This window comes from Cordyceps militaris, assembly GCF_000225605.1.
Source record: "Cordyceps militaris CM01 unplaced genomic scaffold CCM_S00006, whole genome shotgun sequence".
In the NCBI taxonomy this organism is placed as follows: Eukaryota; Fungi; Ascomycota; class Sordariomycetes; order Hypocreales; family Cordycipitaceae; genus Cordyceps; species Cordyceps militaris.
This window is the reverse complement of record NW_006271974.1, coordinates 2432755-2447505: the sequence shown is the minus strand read 5'-3', so window position 1 is coordinate 2447505 and position 14751 is coordinate 2432755. Positions and strand designations below refer to the sequence as shown.

Sequence of the window (14751 nt, the reverse complement as noted above, 5' to 3'; positions counted from 1 at the left end):
ATGAAAGAGGGGGGGTCCGATTTGGAGACGTGGGCTCGTTAATAGAGCTGTCTTTGCTGACTATAATAGCTTGCCGCTAAACCCTGACGGCGCGGTGCGATCATTCCCAGCATGGGACGAAAGCTCCACCATGCCGGCCCTGCGAGGATCCGAAGGTCCGATAATCCGAACATGGTGTCGATACAACCCTAGAAATTGTTGCCAACAAGATCCTACACTGTGCGACATGTCAGTGTCGTGCCAACGTCGATGTCAGCCGCTATTATTAGGTAATGTCGAGAAAATCCTTGGCCGCGCAAAGAAGGCGCAAAAGGGGGGTATATCCGGAACATTGCTTCTGTGCCACTTGACTGCCGGCATTTGGACATCCAACACGGCCCGATCTTTTTAGCGAGGGATGGGAAATCAGGCTCAGTTGCACGTCTTCCTGTGCCGGGAGCCGGGACCTATCCCCGGCGGCCAGGGGAACCGTCGGCGGTAATCGAAGCAAACAAACATTGGAAAAGTCACGAGACTTGGCCAAGTAAAACCCGGTCTCGGTGCGCAGTACTATCGCGTGCATGCAGTGCTGCAGCCACGCTAAATAAAAGACCAGGAATGGTGGCACAGCCCCTCGACAACAGCCGCGCGAACAGGTGGGATGGACAACGACCGGTTGATCAACAAATTCAAATTGAACAGCTGTCCAGTATTATATACCTGTGTAAAAAGTCGCTTTGCATGCGTGAAACGTGAGAATAAAACGAATGATCAATGAGCACTAGAAAAGAAAAGGAGAAAAGACAAGCAGTTGAAACGACGGAGCACCCACAACACTATTACCATGACCATCTTCTGTCATTCAGCAGTGTGCCACACAAAGCGTGATACAGCAGTCACGTCCAACAGGCGCCGAGAATGCAAACACGCACGCATCATGTACAGAAAGACTAAAACGCCAGATAAACAAAAATCGGCACCAGCACACCGTGTTATAGGCAGAAGAGAGCAGCACCAGCAATGACAATGGCCAGCATGCTCGCCTGCAACTGAGAGCCCGAGTTCTTGCCAGCATTTTTCGACGTGCCATCGGCATCAGGGGTGCTGCAATCCTGGTTAAAGGTCTTGGGGTCGCAGGTCTTGGGGTCCAGGCCCTGGGCCGGAGGCGTGACCGGGGCAGCGCTACCACCGCTGGGTTTGTCGTCGCCGTGGTCGTTTTTGCCCGGGATGCCGCCGCCAGGTACGGAAGCCTGCGAGGGCGTGGGCTTATTCGTGTCAGTCTTACCAGCGTCCATGTCGAGACCAGTAGCGCTAAATGAGCCGATAATGGTGCTCTTGTCCGTGTCTTTGACCGTGTCGTTGGTGGCCCTGGCATCCGTGTACACGTAACTCTTGCCGCTGTTTGTTCCAGGTGCACTCTTAGCGCTGTAGCACTTCACCTCGACAGACTTGACAGCAGCGTAATAGTATCCGTTGTTCTTGACATCGGGGGTGTCCCACGAGATGACACCACCGGCCCAGTTGATGGTACCCGGAGGATTGCTAGCCTTGCCTCCTGGCCAGATGGAGAGCTGGATACGAGCGGGCGTCTGGGGGAACGCCCAGGCATTGGCAGTCTTGTTCCATGTGTCCTTGCGCTCCTTGGTGCGGTGGGTTGTACCATCAACCAGCCACTCCACTTTGTCGGGAGTCCAACGAATTTCGTACTCGTGCCAGCTGCCAAATGTGTCATCGGTGGTAATGTTGCCCGAATTGCCATCTGGGTCATATTAGCATGCTGAATCGCACATTTCCTCGGCGTGACTCACAGTTTGTAATGCCCTGGTAGTAATAGTTGGTTTGGGACATGCCGAGGTCGACTCCAACCCACTCGTAGTCAATCTCATCCTTGACATCAGAAAGCAGAATAAAGGCGGTGACTACACCACGGCCGCGACTCGTCTTCATCGTGGCCTTGACGTTGCCGTACCACATATACTCGGTGGATGCCAGTACAGTGCCAGGTGTGTCCTTGGCCATGGTCATGAGGGCGTAGTCGTTGTACTGCACCACCTCGCCCTGGACCATCCAGTCAGCCTTGCTAGCGTCGCCGTAATATTTGCTGATATCAACGCTCGTCTTGTCGATCTTGTCAAACGTCATCTTCTTGTCGCTGCAGACCGGGGCGGGAGCACAGGCTTCGAGCTTGAATGAGGCTCGAGGGTCGCAGCCGCCCAGGCAGTAAGCGCCGACACCGCATTCGCCATATTCTATCCAAATTCATCAACGCTGTTGTCGAGTTTTCGGGTCACGGAGTGTACTTACGGGAGCAGCAGGGCGAGCTCTGTGGGCACGGGTTCTCTGGGCTGCAAAGAGCGAGGGCGGTGGAGGCGCTCAAGAGAGCGGCAACCACAGAGCGCAGCATGGTTGGAGTTGAAGTTGGAGCGAATGGAAATAGGTTTGAAGACAGAAATGCGCGAATCAAAGTTTAAGGTTGGCCAGTGACGTCGTGTAAGCGAAAGTCGTCTCGAGGGAAGGCTGTCGGCGAGACTGTCTGTGTTAGCGACGTTTCATCTGGAGCAAGTCTGTCCGTGACACCAGCATGCCTCTATTGTGCACGCAGAACAAAGGTCGTCGAACCGCCCATGAAGCATGTCTCCGGTTGAAGGAGTGACGAGAACTGCAAGAGCACGCGACAGCGTATTCGAGAGAAACAGCCAGCGCCGTTGCGTGAAACCGAGACATTGGCCAGGGCTGCAAGGCTCATCCATGGTTCAACCTTGAACAGCGGGCCTAGCACAGAAGCAAAAACGAAGCGTTGCATTCGATATTGACAGCGCGCATGTCTCTCTCGCCCTGGTTCTCTCGCCAGCTTTCGTCCATGTTCAAGGGCGGGCGGCCGTGTAGAGCGTCTTTTCTTTGCTCGGTAGCGCCTGTAGAACAGACTTTAAGGGATTCGCGACCCACCTGTCAAAACGTCAAGGGCAAACTCAAAAGATAAATCGAGTAATAATTAGTCGGTGATTGGCCGGAGGATCGACGAGTTCGAGTTTCGCAAGGTTCGGTGTAACGAATGTAATGGTCCAAAGGGAACGGCGGCGATGGAGGGGGAGGGACAAACAACTGTCTGACTCGGGGGGGGATTAAAAAAGGCAGCATGGCAAGACGAGGCAGAATACGGAACAATTAATAGATTTTTGCTGGCGCCTGGGCGCGCGCGCTGGGCGGCGGTGCTGGGCGGGCTCAACAGGGCTCCAGGGTCCACTGCCCAAATACGAAAGGAACCGTCGGGGAACAAAGTCGCCGCGACCACTTTCGTATCATCTGCTCATAAAAGGCAGGTGCTATTGCTACGATGATGGTACCGACGTATGTTCCAGCTCACGCCATTGAAATGGTTCTAACCTCGCTGCTCGCTCTGCGGCCGATGCTGTAGCGCTCGTCATAAAAAGCAATATTGGCGCCCGAAGGACGTACTCGAGTAGCCTTCTCTGCAGTCTGCAGTCTGCAGACGGCTGCAGGCGAGGCTGCAGCAGTCGGTTCGTCCAGCTTCCGGGCAGGCTGGCCAAGCAAGGTACATAGGGGGTACTTTTCCGCCAGGTAGGAGCCTTACCTCCATGCTGATCATTGCCCGTCACATGTCCACCCATCTCAACTCCTTGCCGCTCTACCAGCGACAACCCCTGTAATGGCTTTTCAGGTGGCCGCGCTGGTGGCCGCCCTGACCATGCCAGCGCTGAGCGCAATCACCACAACTTGGCGCAAACTACTAGTATGTACTACACTTTTGTCCCCCCACTGTAGGTACCTACCTACTAGGATAATTCGTACGGATTTCGGTTCAAAAACACTACTTGTAGTAGCGCCGTCGCTAGTCCTCATGAACATCAATCGTCCAGTAGATGCAATCCTATATTGTCCATTCCAAACCTATGTACAGTTCATGCTCCCATTCATCAGTCAACCTCACTTCCTCCTACGCGCCGAAAACGTCTTGAGCGGATCTCCCTTGCGCGATCCGATCCTCTTCCCCGACTTGCCCCTCTTGCTTTTCCGATCCTTGCCACCAAACTTGCGCAGCGGCACAAATCCAATCTTGTCCGCCGTGAGCGCCTCCTTGCCCTCCTTGGGCAGCAGGTACTCCGGAATGTGTTTCAAGTGCGCTTGTTGTCGCGCTGTGCGGAGCTCGCCGTCGTGCCGCAGGTGGGCCATTTCCGTCGGGTTCTCCTCAAAGTATCTGCACACCCCAAGTCAGCGCGCCTGTTCACTCACAGTTCCATGATGCAGAGATACGTACCGCTTGAGCTTTTCGCTCTTGAGAAGCTCTTGTCGCAGCTCCCTTGTTCGCGCCTCACGCACCGCCACCTTGGTGACAGCGCGCAGAGCGTCATTCATGCGGTACCGAAAAGCCTCCACTTGCTCAGTGCTAAAGTTGTACGGCTTCATCTCCTTGCCCTTTTTGGCCTGCTGCTTCGTGATACGCGCCAGAATCTTTTCGTCCTTTTCCGCGCTGGCTATCGTCGTGGGAATATGCTTGCGGTACTGGTCCTTGGGCACCACAAACGAGAGCGCCATGCCCGCCTTGCCCGCCCGCGCCGTTCGCCCGATGCGGTGTGTATAAGACGACGCCGTCGTCGGCAAGTCAAAGTTGATGACGGCCGCAACGTTCTTGAAATCGATTCCTCTTGAGACACCGTATTCCAGATCCTGTTTTGTAGACTTTCGCTTCTTTTTCGGCCGCTTCTCGCTCGTTTCCGTCGCCTCTTCTGCCTCTTCCTCCTGGCCCTCTTCCGCCTCACCCTCGGCGGCCTGATCTTCACTACCAAGGATTTCCTTCTCGTCAGATGCAATAATAATATCGTAAACGTTCTTGTTGAATTCCTCCACGACGTGGATTCGCGAATTGACAGGTAGCTCCGAGTTCAGGATGCAACTGCGGATGCCAAACTGCTCAAAAAACAGCTTCAAGCGGTAGCAGCGATCAATATCGCCGACAAAGATTATACACTTGCCCTTGACGAGCTTGAGCTTGAAAATGATGTAGGCCAGCAAAAACTTTTCGTCCTCTCCGCACTTGGTGAACAGCTGCGTGATGCCCTCGCCCTCGTTATCCGGCTCCTCCAGGTCCAGCAGTTCGGGCACATTATCGCGATAGAAGATTTTCTTGAGAGAATCGATCTCGGATGTCAGGGTCGCGCTCATCATAATTGTCTGGATACCTTTCGGTAATGACCAGGACAGGTTCTCCAGGTCGCTGTCGTAGCCGTATGAGAGCAGCAGGTCCGCTTCGTCCAGAACGAGATGTGATAGTTTGCTCAGAGACAACGCAGCCGAGTTTCCATTGACGTTGTGCCATGCCCGCGCGGGCGTTGAAATGACAATGTCGGGTAGCGTGGCGAGCAGCGACCGCTGGACGGCGTCGGATAGTTTGTCGGTGAGCTTGACGGCTCGCACATCCTTTGAGCAAAAGGCTGAGAACTGCTCAATGGCTTTGAAAACTTGGTCGGCAAGTTCGCGCGTCGGTACAAGGATCAGGGCCGTGGTCGCAGGTTCGGAATCCGTCTAGCAATATGTTAGCACCCAGCAGCCGCATCGTTGTCGAATCTGCATACAGTCTTGCGCTTCAAGATTCCGGCCAACACGGGCAGGACGTAGGCAGCAGTCTTTCCAGAACCAGTCTTGGCTTTGCACAGAACATCCTGGCCCTTGAGAGCAATGGGAATGGCCATGCGCTGCACCAGCGTCGGCTGGGAAAACTTTTGCTCGGCGATGGCCTGCACAAGGCGAGCGTCGAGGGCAAGGTCGGTAAAGGAAAACCCCTTATCTGTCTCGGCAGGAGCAGCCGTTTCCTTTTCGGCTGCCTCGTTTGTCTCTTCAATCTTGCGCTTCATTTTCGCGGTTGTTGAAAAAAATGCTGCTGTTCTGTATCATAGCACGTCCTAGAGTCCAAGATGAAGATGCGATAAGAAAAAAAAAGTTGGAGGTGTTCCACTTTTCAGCAATCGATAGCGTCGAGGGGCGCGCCGCCGCTGCAAACGCTGGCAAACACCTTTTTGATCATAATCTTTTTAATTTCAACAAGTCAACATTCCTGAATATCTCGCCTTTATAAACGAAGGTAGCCTATTACCAAGGTGACAATTCAATCACGTATTTGAGTCATGTATTTGCTCATGTATTTGCTAGTCTTTAAGCTACGGAACCTCTCTAAGCCAGCATATCCTTGAGAACCTTGACTTGCTCCAGGACGCGTGCCCGACTAGTACCACCCTTGACTGATCTCATCTCGACGCTTCTGTCGTAGTCAAAAGTTTGCGAAACATCCTCCCCAAATCGGCTATCAATAGCCTGTAGTTGCTCCAGTGAGAGCTCGTTCATCGGGATGCCTAGCTCCTCGCTCTTAGCAACACATCGCCCAGAGATATGGTGCGTCTCACGAAAGGGTACACCTTTTCGTACGAGATAATCAGCAAGATCAGTAGCCAGCATAAACGGGTCGAGGGCGGCCCTCATCTTCTCTGGCTTGATAGTAAGGGTAACGAGGATCCCGTTTGCAATCCGAAGGCTATCAGAGATAGTCTTCACATGATCCAACATGGGCTCCCAACTTTCTTGCAAGTCCTTTGAATATGTGCTGGGGAGGCTCTTTTGGGTCATCATAAGGCCAGCCATATGGCCAAATGCTCGACCAGCCTTTCCTCGCAAGACTAGATGATCACGAATTGTTAACTTCTTTCTTGAGCCTGCCGCGTTGTATCTCGTCTCAGGAGCTGCCATTCATCGCATAGCAGAAATCTCTCCCAAGACATACCCAATTGAGTATTTAACAGCACGGGAGATACTCACGTTCTAAGCCATCCGGGTTCTTCTTATGCGGCATCAAAGAGCTTCCAGTAGAATAAGCATCCGCAATAGAAATAAAGTCAAACTCCATGGTGCTATAAAGCACAAGATCCTCAGCCCAGCGAGAAATATGTTGCATGAACATACTACCCCATTGTAGAAATTCAGTGACGAAATCTCTATCACCAACAGCATTCATGGAGTTCCATAAAAGGCCGTCGAAGCCCAGCTCCTCGGCCATCATGTCGCGATCGATATTGAAGCCGTTGCCAGCGAGAGCACCACAACCAAGTGGGCTCCTATTCACACGCTTTAAAGTCTCACGCAGCCGCTCAAGATCACTCGCAAAGTAAAAGCCATATGACAACAGATGCTGCGACCACAAGACCGGCATGGCACGCTGGAGATGGGTATATCCAGGCATAATAATGCCGCTGTCAAGGTCAGGAGGGTCTACCATGTTTGGACCACGGGATAATCAGACTTACCACTCGGCCTCGGCGCGGCTGGCAATAGTCTCGATGAAGACAACTAGGTGGCTCTCAATCTCCTTGATCTGGTTGCGAAGCCACATACGCATATCACAGACAACCTGCTCATTGCGACTGCGACCCGTGTGTAGTTTACCAGCGATGTCCATGCCAATAATTTCACCGAGTCGGCGCTCATTAGCAGTATGAATATCTTCATCATTGGGCATGATAACAAAGGCATTTGCTTCCCACTCCTTCTGAACCTCCCTGAGACCTCTCTCGATTTCAGCGAACTCGCTGTTGGATATGACGCCAGACTTGGCGTTTGCGCGTGCAAACGCAATACTGCCGAGGATATCTTCCTTGTACAGGCGCTTGTCGTACTCAATACTCGCATTGTATTCGAGCATGAGGGGATCGAGGCCGCCTGTCATTCCGAGGTCAGCGCACATTGCACTCGAACTTCCATAGAGAACCAACCTGTGAAGCGTCCACCCCAAAGCATATTTTCTGCAGGTGCCTTTCCAGATGCCATGATGTGCTGACGGCGCTCTAGTGTACCTTGAGTTGAGCTCAATAGAATTAGTTCGTCATCTACCCCGGATCGTGCTCAAACTTTTGCTTGGAAATGTAAGAAGAGTGGAGCTCCGTGTTTCGGCGGGTCACGTTGTGGCCTGGATTATTAGCGCTTCTTTTCCTGTTAAATTAACCGTTTATCTGTGGTATCTCTATTTATCTGGTATCTATGGTATCTCGTTTATCTATGGTATTATCTCTCTGCAAGGCGTGATAGTAACTAGACTGAATGAGTCAACGCAGGTAGTCACGCGGCATCTGCGTCTCCAAGTGTCCAAGGATGCTTCCAGTCAAGGTCAGTTGTTACCCCTTCCTTGCTTTAGAATGGAAACAATCGCACTTCGGCGTACCGGACGAGAAGAATTTCGGCAATCGCACAGAACCTCGACATTTCCGTCATCTCCGACGGTATTAAACCTAGACCTAGTTCCTTCGATAAGCAGTTATTACCAAGCAATTGCCCAGACCAAGGCACTTTATACGCTATGACATCTTTGCAAGCTCTATTATACGCGAAATACATCGAAGTGCGCAACGCATACCCGGATATCAATAGCCCGCCCTCTTTCCCTTGTTTATCGCTGTATCTGTGAAGGGAAGTTCGATTTTGCAGTCCCTAGAAGAACGGATTTGCAGACGACCATACGGACCAGCTACTCAATCCTCTCTCTAGGCTGAGCGTGTGGAGTTGTTGCTAGTACCCCATACGGACATTGCCCGCCGTGGCACATATGCATCTCCTATCATGCCGCGGCTAGCCTCTTTTTGCCGCCATCGTGAACGCGTCGCACTGAGAAATACGCAGATGCTGCAGTATAAGTCTTCCCATGTTCGTCCCGCTGCTACGACGTCGCCAACTCGTAATGAAGTCAGAATTAGAGGCGTCTGAACATGCGTTGACAGGTCTCACAATAAATACGTGCCAAGTCGGATAGTACTCAGTTGCTTGCTACCCTGTTGTCCATGACAGCTGACCCCTCGTTTGTTCTGTATCGGGAGTTATTTCACAACCCGCTAATTGCAGTTTTCGTCATCTTTTATCGGGTAAAATCACAACTCTACTCAAACCACAGAGTAAACATGACAGGGAAGTTTGTCATGTTTTCCGCCCCTCGTCAATTGACCCTGAACCCCTACCGTCCGTTGTCGGTTATCGACGCTAACCAAGCTGCAGCCAAGGCCAGTATGCCCGATTCCATTTCCATCGGACCAAGTAGTCACTAATTTGTAAATAGAGCGCTTTGGAGGCACAGGCACAGAAGTGTATATGCAAGGATTGGCCACATGCCTGGCCAAGGCCAGCCTTGGCTGCCTGCCGACTGCACGCCCCGACAGCCGAACTGCATGCGCGTTTTTCATCTCCGGTGATATGCGACTTGGGGTTTTTTTTCCGAAGAAGAGAGATGCAGTTTGACGAAATGTCCGAAATACGCAGGCCACATGACGTATCATGCCCACAACGGTCTGCTACGAACAATTTCACACCACTTGGGATGCCAAGTGCATCCGTAGGCGTACGGGCGTCGGCCTGCGTCATCTCTCAACCTCTCACATGATGCCGCGCCATCTGTCAAATCTCCAGGCAACGAGCTCCGTACACAATGCGTGGATGCTTTGCTCTGTCTTCCGAGACACAAAGCTTTTGCTTTGCGTACCGGCGCGGAGTTGCAGACGTGGTCACATCACTTGGCCAATCAAAGGCCGGGAGCACAACCAAGGAAGCCAGAATGGCAGTGTGTGACGGCCAATGTCGAGCAGCGCTACAGCCGATGGTTGTCGGTATCACTAGTTAGGGCTGCAGGGACAAGCTGCAGAGCGTTGGGATAAACCGCCTCCACCAATCGATTGACCACTCTCCACGAACTCGATCATCTCGAAGATGGCAATGTGACAGCCGCCAGGACGCTCCGACTAAGCATACTGCATCTTGAAGTGTTCGACAAACTTGGCCACGTTTCCGAAGATTTGCGCAGCGTCGCTGCTCACCGAGCCTGGTCGCTGAGGCGCAGGCTCTGTGCTACCAGCTCTGGCCAAACCGTTGCCTGGAAGCGGGTGGTGCCTCTCGCCCGTTTTTTCGGCTTCATTGCTAGGTCTCCAGCATTTATCGGAATCCCTCTTACCTACTATGGACTTACTAGCAACGCCTTTGAGCCCTGCGCGACCTTCCATTCATGACAAAGGCACCAAATTACTGCATGTCGCGCAGCTGGCTCAATGTGACCCGAGAGGGATGAATTATCGCATTTTTCTGGGATCTGGTGCGAAATTTTGCAATTGGAAAGATTATAGAGTGTACATCGAACTCAGGCGGTTCTGCGGCTAATCTATCCGTACCTGTCAACCGAATGCCCATCGCAGCACACCCTCCTGCCACCTGGAGAGCATGGCGAAGCCAACGTTTCGCGTGAAACCATCCCACAGACCTTGCAGACGTTGAAAAACCCCGAAATATCTCTGACAGTAAGCCATTTCTCTATCAGGACACACGTGGCATCGTACATACCCGGAATGGACCTGCAAGCTGTTGCATGTTTCCATCAGTAACTATCTAGATGGTTCAGACATCGCTTGGCTTAAAATTGCTATAGGATCCGTCACTGGAAGGAGTACATTATGTATTACCAGCCCATAATCGAGACAATCGGTCGGAATAGGCGCGCGAAAGGGCTGCCTCTAGGTCGGTATAAGTCAGCACTCAGATCGCCTCTTATATGCGCGGCTCCCCAAGTTCGGGCCTCCGGAGTGAGATTGAGACGCAACGTGAGAAACGGTCCCTCGCTATGATGCCCTTGTAGCGACCCCCGAAGCAGGCCCAGATAGGAGGGATTGCGTGTCGTCTGAGACTCTGTCTCGAGGCCGTGGTGGTGTGTGGTGGTGCGTGGCAGTGACTCCGATTATCCACTAATCAGGAAAACGTCGGGAAAGAGACGGTAAAGCATTTGAAGCGATCAGACACATGTCAGAGATGCATCCCTCAGATATACTCTTAGCTCATGTCATCTACACCGGTGATGGAGTTGCTAGGTTTGGTCCGGCGCCAAGAAGCCTGGTGATGGCTCGCTTGCATCCATGTTCCGCCGGTATGCGGCCGTTCAACTGACTCAGACGTTAATTTTCGGCCATTGGCGAAGCGCAAGCTGTCCATCTGTTGTACAGTTATTTGGTTCATTTCGTATTGGAAATTCATCGCAGGGCGACCAAGAAAGCCCTGCAGAACACCGGCTGAGATGTTACGCAAAGCTCCTCACAGCCTCAAAGTCGGTACACTCACACACACACTCTGTGCTGTTACCGTTCGACCAATAGCATTGTGTAGCCCATGTTATTCTGGGGTTATCACGTCGAGAAGCCTTTACTTGAATCTATATATTCCCAGCCTGCTTTCCAGACGTATTGCTGGATGTGAATACCGTTCGTGGCTGTGCCGTCTAGAGCTTCCAGATTGCAGCTACGACATTGACTTGAAACCTTTCAGCTCAACACTTGCCAACCCCGCTCTCACTACTTTGTTAATCACACGTCCATATGGCGAATACACCCATTTTTGGCGCTCCTGATGACTGGTCCATGTTGATGTCTAGTCATGACATTGCCCACCAGACGTTGCCAATTAATGATTATCGCGCTCTCTATGGCAGTTTTGAACAGCAAGACATGATTTGTTCGTATCTTGTTACCAACCACGACACCCATGTCAATAATGCGCATGTTGCCTCTTTTGGACATGAGTCTTGGCCCAACACCGATTTCATGGCCGAGGCTTCCCTGTCCTACAGTTGCCAGGCTGACCATGCAGAGACCAGTCTTTCTCATTCCTTTGGCGACAGCGGTATCACCTGCGCTCACTACGGTCCTCCCATGGACAATAACCCCAACTACCCAATTTCCATTTCCTTGACCCCAGCGGACGACGTGACGGACGTTAAGCACCACGACATTGCTCAGCCAGGGTACCAGTTCGCTCACAACTCGACTGCGAAGCTGGGTCTGGAGTACTTTGATTTGCCCCCCATGGTATCTGTGGCGGCCTGCCACAGTTACAATTCCGACGAGCACAATTTCTTTTCCTCCAATGCCGCCATGGATTGGAAGCACATCCGATCCCAGCATGTCAGACCACTTTTCTGCATCTTCCACTATGCCGGCTGTATGCTTCGCTTCGCGTCGAAAAATGAGTGGAAGCGCCACATTCTTTACCAACATCTCAATCTTCAGTACTGGGTCTGCACTGAAGGCACCTGTGGGCGAAAGGAGCGCTCACAAACCGAAACGTGTGCTCTTCCCATGCCAACTCGCGGCTCCATCTTTAATCGGAAGGATCTGTACACGCAGCATATCCGTCGCATGCATCTCGTGCATGGCGAAGCCGATACCAAAGCTCGCATGCGTCAGCTGCAGGTCAAGGCTGCACGCACGCGCTGCACTCTGCCAGACTTTATGCTCTGCCCTGTGCCCGAATGCCCGTCCAAGTTCGTCGACTCCAACGCCTGGGACAATTGGATGGAGCATGTCGCTGCTCATATGCAGCGCGGCGCTGCTGGTGAACATGTCCTTGTTGGGTTTGGCGGTCCTGAGAATTGGACCTTGACCAACTGGGCTGCAAGCGAGGCCGTCGCCATCACCCGCCAGACCTCGGCTGGTACTTGGACGCTGCGTAGGCCAATCCACGGAAGGGGAGCCTGCAAAATGGACGTCTGACAGAGCACAACGAAATGGTAGTGCATTAACTACAAGGTCATTGTACGGAGGATGCCTGCATACGTCATGATGAAGAGGATGGCTTTTCCTTTGTCCTTTGACACCGAATTTGCTTTTCTGAATTATATAATATTGATGCGCAGTAGCTTTCGCTCTTTCTCCAAGATTCGCTTCGCTTTCCTAAACAATGTCTCGCTTCCTGAATAAGTAAAACATTTATAACAAGCTATATTATACATTATACTGAGTGCAAAACACACTCTATACCCGTCATGTTGTGTCGTATGTCATATATTGTTCGAAAGCGTGCTTTAGTCAGGCGGTCGTGGCTGGGTGGCGAAATGTACAGCTGATGAACCCGGTAGTTGTTGCAAACAAATTTACCCGGCACACAGTCGCAGCCTTTTCCGAGCAGCGATGCAAGCCAGCCTCGCTCTTCGACGCGTTGTTGCTCTTTGGCCAGCCCGACGAAGAAAGCACTATCAAAGACGCCATCCGTGAATGGCATCGTCTGTAGAAGCTCAATGGCACGAGTCCGCACCTCCGGTATGCGGCAGATATGGCCAACCGCAACCATGGGTAGTCCAATGAGGGAGCGGAACTGGGATGACTGTGTCAGCGAAGGTGCAGAGCTGTCGAGGGCCTCGCGCTCCTGCAGGTTGAGAATGTAGCCGACAATGTCCACCATGTGCTCATAGTTGCCATTAAAGTTGTCACGGGCAATCTCGCCGATATCCGTATCCACCATGACCAAGGCTTCCAGTGTAAGATCCAACAGCCGCAGCACGAGTCGCCGCATGGACTCGGCTTTGTAATCTGCGTTGCTCGGCTCCGGCGGCTTCACTACATGTAGGAGGGCAATGTATTTTTTCTGCCATTTCAAAAAAGGATCTCGCAGCTCTCGACAACCGTGTACAATAAACTGCAGCTTGGTACTACCACAGGTGGGAAGCTCTGACCTGATGAGGGTTTTCCAGGCGACGTCAATGGCAAGCAACTCCAAGTATGCTTCCGTCATGTTGGAGAAGGCTGTATTGGGCGACACAACGGGGAAGCGACATCTGTGGGCCGCAGAATCGTTCATCTGAAAGGGTGCCAAGAAGGTGAGGACCTCGAGACGGCGAAATCGCAGCTGCATAGAGCCGATTGGGGTGATGCAGTTGGCTGGTCGACTGCACATGGCACCGCCTTGGCTATGATCCTGTGAGTACCAAAGATGGGAAAGAAAGAAGCCACTTCGGATATGTATAAGCGCCTCCGCAACGTCTCGGCGCAAGCTCGCGTAGTAAATGAGAATGATGCAGGTGAGAAGCACCATCTCCCAGTCAGCCGCCTTGGCCGTCGCTTGCTGTACTTGGCCGAGATGGCGTAATGACAAATTGCAATGCTTCAAAGCGTAATCATGCAGATTGCCTGCTCGAGCCATGTCCGAGTTAGAGTCTCTCTTGTTGCGCAGGCGCCAATATTGCAGGGTCGTCGCGGCCACCAGTGCGTGCCACACAGCAGGATAGACCTGGCCTGCCTGGGGGATCGCGACCGCCCAAAAGTCCGGGTCAAAGACATCGAGCAAGCCTGGAGTGACTTGGTCCCGGAAAAGAGAAAACATATACCGCTCGCTTCTCTGCGGCGCGTCAGAAAAGGGCGCAACGAAGCAGCCAGGCGCTCTGGGGAGGGACGGCAGGACGGTTCTGAAGGTCTCTACCTGCTGAGGGCCGTAACCTGTGCCGCTGCATCGATGACGTCCGAGGGTACACTTTGCGCAAGATGGTCTGGCTTCATCGCATTTGATGCGGCGCTGGCTGGGGGGGATTGTTCAGCATGTCGCCAGTCGCGTTATGCCTCTCACCCCCGCAGATAGGCAAAGGGCAGGCGTCGCGGGACAAGGCTCTCTCACCGGCAGACAAGGCAGCCCGTACGAACTCGAGGGGCCCATCTTCTCTTTCTTGATACAGTTTCGGCCGATTTTCCGAGGTCGGCAGGTACTAAAAGACTAGACATTATTACACAGATAGACTGGTGGGATCGTTGCTCTCGGAGAGCCATTTTCCAAGCACTGAACCAGGCTGTCTTTTCAGCTCTCTGAGATTCGCGGGCCGCTCGGCACATGCTACACATCACGTGAGAATATTGTATAGCACACAGGATGTATGCTGCTTTGATACCCAAACGTGCTGATCGAGAAGCAAGAGATAGATGGTGGTCG

At 52.5% G+C, this 14751-nt stretch overlaps 6 protein-coding genes across 6 annotated transcripts; 2 read left to right on the top strand and 4 right to left on the bottom strand.

Annotated features, from left to right (window-relative positions):
• Positions 1-971: 971 nt before the first annotated feature.
• Positions 972-2383, bottom strand: CCM_08041 (Glycoside hydrolase, family 16; the record flags this gene model as incomplete). The annotated part of the gene is made up of 3 exons (XM_006673180.1): positions 972-1738; positions 1788-2228; positions 2284-2383. 3 exons carry the CDS (start codon positions 2381-2383, stop codon positions 972-974), a joined length of 1308 nt encoding a protein of 435 aa, XP_006673243.1.
• Positions 2384-3924: 1541 nt separating this feature from the next.
• Positions 3925-5849, bottom strand: CCM_08040 (ATP-dependent RNA helicase DBP9; the record flags this gene model as incomplete). The annotated part of the gene is made up of 3 exons (XM_006673179.1): positions 3925-4195; positions 4256-5520; positions 5571-5849. The coding sequence occupies 3 exons, from the start codon at positions 5847-5849 to the stop codon at positions 3925-3927; spliced, it is 1815 nt and encodes a 604-aa protein (XP_006673242.1).
• Positions 5850-6165: 316 nt separating this feature from the next.
• Positions 6166-7809, bottom strand: CCM_08039 (argininosuccinate lyase; the record flags this gene model as incomplete). Its single annotated transcript, XM_006673178.1, has 4 exons — positions 6166-6728; positions 6805-7235; positions 7290-7701; positions 7725-7809. The coding sequence occupies 4 exons, from the start codon at positions 7807-7809 to the stop codon at positions 6166-6168; spliced, it is 1491 nt and encodes a 496-aa protein (XP_006673241.1).
• Positions 7810-8930: 1121 nt separating this feature from the next.
• CCM_08038 (uncharacterized protein) lies at positions 8931-10950 on the top strand (the record flags this gene model as incomplete). Its single annotated transcript, XM_006673177.1, has 10 exons — positions 8931-9033; positions 9086-9231; positions 9363-9583; positions 9752-9918; positions 9989-10108; positions 10158-10247; positions 10272-10310; positions 10539-10610; positions 10646-10714; positions 10841-10950. The coding sequence occupies 10 exons, from the start codon at positions 8931-8933 to the stop codon at positions 10948-10950; spliced, it is 1137 nt and encodes a 378-aa protein (XP_006673240.1).
• A 425-nt stretch (positions 10951-11375) lies between these two features.
• Positions 11376-12548, top strand: CCM_08037 (C2H2 finger domain protein, putative; the record flags this gene model as incomplete). The annotated part of the gene is made up of 1 exon (XM_006673176.1): positions 11376-12548. One exon carries the CDS (start codon positions 11376-11378, stop codon positions 12546-12548), a length of 1173 nt encoding a protein of 390 aa, XP_006673239.1.
• A 238-nt stretch (positions 12549-12786) lies between these two features.
• Positions 12787-14327, bottom strand: CCM_08036 (dynamin GTPase, putative; the record flags this gene model as incomplete). The annotated part of the gene is made up of 2 exons (XM_006673175.1): positions 12787-14212; positions 14251-14327. 2 exons carry the CDS (start codon positions 14325-14327, stop codon positions 12787-12789), a joined length of 1503 nt encoding a protein of 500 aa, XP_006673238.1.
• Between the last annotated feature and the right edge of the window lie 424 nt (positions 14328-14751).